General features: G+C 46.4%; 1 protein-coding gene across 1 annotated transcript in view; it reads left to right on the top strand.

Moving 5' to 3' along the window:
- The window catches only part of afap1 (actin filament associated protein 1), a 151,103-nt gene that overhangs the window by 144,125 nt on the left and 2,549 nt on the right, over positions 1–4,429 (top strand). The window contains 5 exon segments of the mRNA XM_032510992.1: positions 604–733; positions 2,267–2,431; positions 2,516–2,706; positions 3,811–3,842; positions 3,844–3,974. Of these exon segments, the coding sequence (XP_032366883.1) occupies positions 604–733; positions 2,267–2,431; positions 2,516–2,706; positions 3,811–3,842; positions 3,844–3,974 (649 nt within the window).

Genomic DNA, 4,429 nt, shown 5'->3' with positions numbered 1-4,429 from the left:
CATTTAGTTGTCATGGTTATGGTTAGGGTGAGGGTAAGGGTTAAGGTTAGGCATTTAGGTTTGATGGTTAGGGTTAGGGTAAGGCGCTAGGGAATGCATTATGTCAATGACTGGTCCCCACAAAGATAGTGAGACACACGTGGGTGTGGGTGTGGGTCTTGGCTTGGCATATTTCTCAATTTCCAATGAAAAAGGTCTGATCTATGATCATGGAAAAGTGGCCACCCATGAAAACCCTGTGCCCCCTTTGCTGATTATTGCCTAGCTTGGCCTCTAACAAGCTGAACAAATATGAATATAAAACTCTATACACAGTATATAATACAATGTATACAATAAACCTAGAACTTTTATGTACATACAAGTTGTTGAAACTGTGTATATAAAAAACCAACAATGACCAAAATACAATATCCAATATCCAAGGCAAGTATTTTGCAGACTATTAACAGGGGAAATACAAAACTGGCATTCAAAGAGCACCGTATCCATCATGTGTAGAGCTTTGTTGTGGTACAATCTTACATGCGTTTCATTTTCACACAGTACAGTATTCACGAGATATTTCAAAAGTCTCCTGCCACCTTGTTCTCCTCCAATCAGCTGAAGGGAAAGAAGGGCGCGGGGGCCAATGGGACGGCGTCCAAACAGAAGGCCGAGCCAAAGAACCAGCCTAAGAAGAACGGGGTCAACGGGACCAGCGGGACCGCGTCCCTGAAACGCAACAGCTCCAGTAAGTAGTCCACAAAAAAAGAGTTTTCATACACTTTCATCGGGTGATTAAAGTGTCGACATCACAAGAGTTTATCGTACTGATACAGCAAAAAAGAAGACAGGAAGTTTTTGTAAATTCGACTCAAATGAAAATTGGAATTGTAACTTGTGAGAGTAAAGTATGAGACCGTGTGTCTGGCTCCGCCGCTGATTGCACCACAGCAGTTTGGAAAATACAGGATGTCCAAATTACAGTTGGTTTAACTAAGGGGGGGGGGGGTAAATAACTCCAAAACCTAAACACTACGCTACCCTTGAGAAAATCCATGTGATCCACGTGGGCCAGACTGGAACCTCCTGCCAACGTTGAGGCAACGCTCAGACCGACGCGACGGCAGGAGCCCAGATCGCTGGGAGGGGGGTCTGGAACACGGTCCTGTTGATCCCTGTGGTTTCTCTAGAGTACCTCTTTTGCCTAATGTGTGAACGAGCAGGGTTGGAACCGCTTGAGGAGCTCGTCCGTCCTCCAAATTCCCCAAGTGTATATTGAATTTGAGTGAAGTTCACATACAGGCACATACACAGTCCTGATCCAGATCCTGGATGGTTACCCTCAGGGCTTAGGCCTGTGATTGAGACCGGGGTGGGTTTCTGACCAGCGCCCTGATGCACTCCTTTTCCTGCATGTGTTGGACTTGTCCTGCAAAATGTCTTCTTGTCAGACAGTGCACCATCACACCGGGGGTCTTTGGTTTTGGTGGAGGACTCAGTAAAGCTCGTCTCTTCTCTTTCATCAACCCTCGTGTTGTCCTCGGGTCAAATTTGACCGGTTTACAAAAACGTCCTATATATCGGAAAAGAACGATGTATGGAAGTGAATCTAAAAATACAATTAGATACAAATCACGCATCATTTAAATATGTAATGACTGTGAATAAAGTGAAGCAGAAGAAGGTCACGTAAGTGTAGGCCGTCTTGTAAAAGTGAGTCTTAAGGAGGGAATGGACTCAGAAAAGAGGACGCAAACATTTCCAAAATCAGTCATCACATAAGCTAAAATGCATATGTCCACTGGAATTTATACAGATCCCAAACAGATCAAATTCTGCTTAATTTCAACTGTAATTCATTTTCGGTCATTTCCTATCTTTTCCTTTTGAGAAATGGAAGAATTAGTAGAAGCCGGAGCAAAATGGTTTAATCCATTTTTCAGCCACACACCTAGAGTTTGTGCTAAAAACAAAGTTTAAAATGGTTATTTTTGTGTACCCGTGAAGTCATTTTATTTCATTTTTCTGGATGAAAATGGTACAACGACGCAACACAGAAGCCGGGTCACTTCATGCTTGGTTGGATTAATTCAGTTTTATTGATAATGTCAAACACTTTACAAATAGAGTAGGTCTAGACCACGCTCCGTAATTTAGACCCAACAAACCTGGGCCAGACCCAGACTCCTGGTGCTGGGTCCGGGTTGGCGCTGTCAGTCACGTGATGATGACGGTCGCCCTGCACCACCCCAACCTCTCCACCTGTCTCTTTGTTGTTTAGACGCGGAGCAGTGTAAGTACGGCAAGAACCGCGTGGAGGCGGACGCCAAGCGGCTGCAGGGCAGGGAGGAGGAGCTGATGAAGAAGAAGCAGGAGATCAGGAACCACCTGAGCGTGCTGAAGAAGGACCGGAGGGAGCTGCGCGCGGCCGTGGAAGCTGCAGCCGGTACCGGTAGCAAACGGCCAACGTCGTCATTTAAAGGGCCGGCGTACGAGGTTATTAAAGGGAACTCTCCTCCTCCTCCATTAGGCAAACGGTCCCTGGCTTCGCTGTCGGAGCGCCTGAAGAAGGTGGAGGAGGACTGCAGGCAGAGGGAGGAGGAGCGGGTGAACCTGGAACTGGAGCTGACGGAGGTGAAGGAGAGCCTGAAGAAAGCCCTGAGCGGCGGGGTCACCCTGGGCCTCACCATCGAACCCAAGGCCGGCTCCTCGAGAGTCCAGGTCAGACCCAGCAGGGGTTCAGAAAGGATGTGTTGTCATGTAAATAATCCCAATTTTATCAAAAAAACGTATTATTGTGGAGCTGCGGTGACGTCCCAGCCTACAAATCCTATCCTACAGACTGAAGGAAACATCTTTGATTGGTAGAGATGGCAAAAATCCCACTATAATCATTTAAAATGAGATTCATTTTATTTTTTTATTTAACCAGTGAGTCCCTTGAGATCTCTTTTTTTTGAGGGAGACCTGGCCGAGACAGGACACACCAGTTACAATACAAACAGAAATACAGCATAGACAAAATCACACATAGAGGAAAGGAACAGGTCACATGTGGCAGGTACATTTTTGAATTACATGGAATTTAAATTCATTTAATGGGACCATATCATTTAGATGAAGCAAGTTATTCCAGGTCCATGGAGCGACGTAAGAGAAGGCTTTTTTCCCCAGCTCTGTAAAACCCCTCGGGACCTGGTGAGAGCGCCCCCTGGAGGCACCGAGATGAAAACCGCTGGATTTCAGCTTGAGGAGATTACATAAACAAGCCGGCAGTTTACCCAACATGGCCTTGTATAGAAAAATATCCAAATGTTAATGATACCAAAATGATCATTCGCTTCAACATCGTGAATCATCTAGTCCTGGTCTCTCCGTGTGTGTGTGTGTGTGTGTGTGTGTGTGTGTGTGTGTGTGTGTGTGTGCTGTGTCTGTGTGTTGGGTCTTGTACGTTGTGTGTGTGTGTGCTGCTGTGGGTGTGTGTGTGGGCTGTGAGTGTGTGTGTGTGGTGTCTGTGTGTGTGTGCTGTCTGTGTGTGTGTGTGTGTCGTGTGTAGTGTGTGCTGTGGGTGTGTGTGTCGTTCTGTGTGTGTCTGTTGTGCGTGTGTGTGTGTGTGCGTGCGTTTCTGTGTTGTGTGTCTGTGTGTGTGTTTTCTGGTGCGTCTGTTGTGGTTGTCTGTGTGTGTGGCTGTGTGCGTGTCTTGGTGTGTGTCTGTGTGTTTGTGTGTCTGTGTGTTGTGTGTGTCGTGTGGTGTCTGTTGTGGTGTGTGTGGGTGTGTGTGTGTGTGTTCTGTGTGTGTGGGGGTGTCTGTGTGTGTGCGTGCAGTCCCCGGCTGATTCGCGGCGGACCCAGGATCGTCCCCCTTCTCCACTGCGACACCAGCGACACCGAGTCCTGCTCCCTGCCCGCGTTCACACGCTCCTCGCTGCTGCCCGCACCCCTCCCAGAGACCTTGTCCCCCCCGGTGGTAGTCCTCAGGGAAGGCCAAGGTCTGGGCTCACAGCGCACACTACGGGGGGGGGGGGCTAAAGCCATGTTTCATAGTGTCAGGCTAGTTGTTGCAGTCACATCCAGTTAAGATGTTAGATATTACAAACCCCGATTCCAATGAAGTTAAAGTAATTAAATAGAGAGAATGCAATGATTTCTAAATCCTTCTCAACCTATATTTAATTACAATACATAAACAATACAAAGACAAGATATATATTTCTTTATTTACAAGGACTCAAGGTCCAAATGATTTAAAAACAATACAAGAGGGGTTCAGACCAGACACAGACATAAATACATATAGACAAACTGATCCCCAACAACATCACAAAAGAAACACGCATACATACAAATTTACCAATTGCAATGCTCAAAAATTAAAACAAGTACAGGCGCGTGTTCCAGTGATTCCAGAGTTTTGACAAATATCTGGTATCACTAAGTGCAGGAT

The sequence above is a fragment of the Etheostoma spectabile genome, unplaced genomic scaffold, assembly GCF_008692095.1.
Source record: "Etheostoma spectabile isolate EspeVRDwgs_2016 unplaced genomic scaffold, UIUC_Espe_1.0 scaffold302, whole genome shotgun sequence".
NCBI lineage: Eukaryota > Metazoa > Chordata > Actinopteri > Perciformes > Percidae > Etheostoma > Etheostoma spectabile.
The sequence above is the reverse complement of the archived record's forward strand: the minus strand, read 5'-3'. Positions and strand labels throughout refer to the sequence as shown.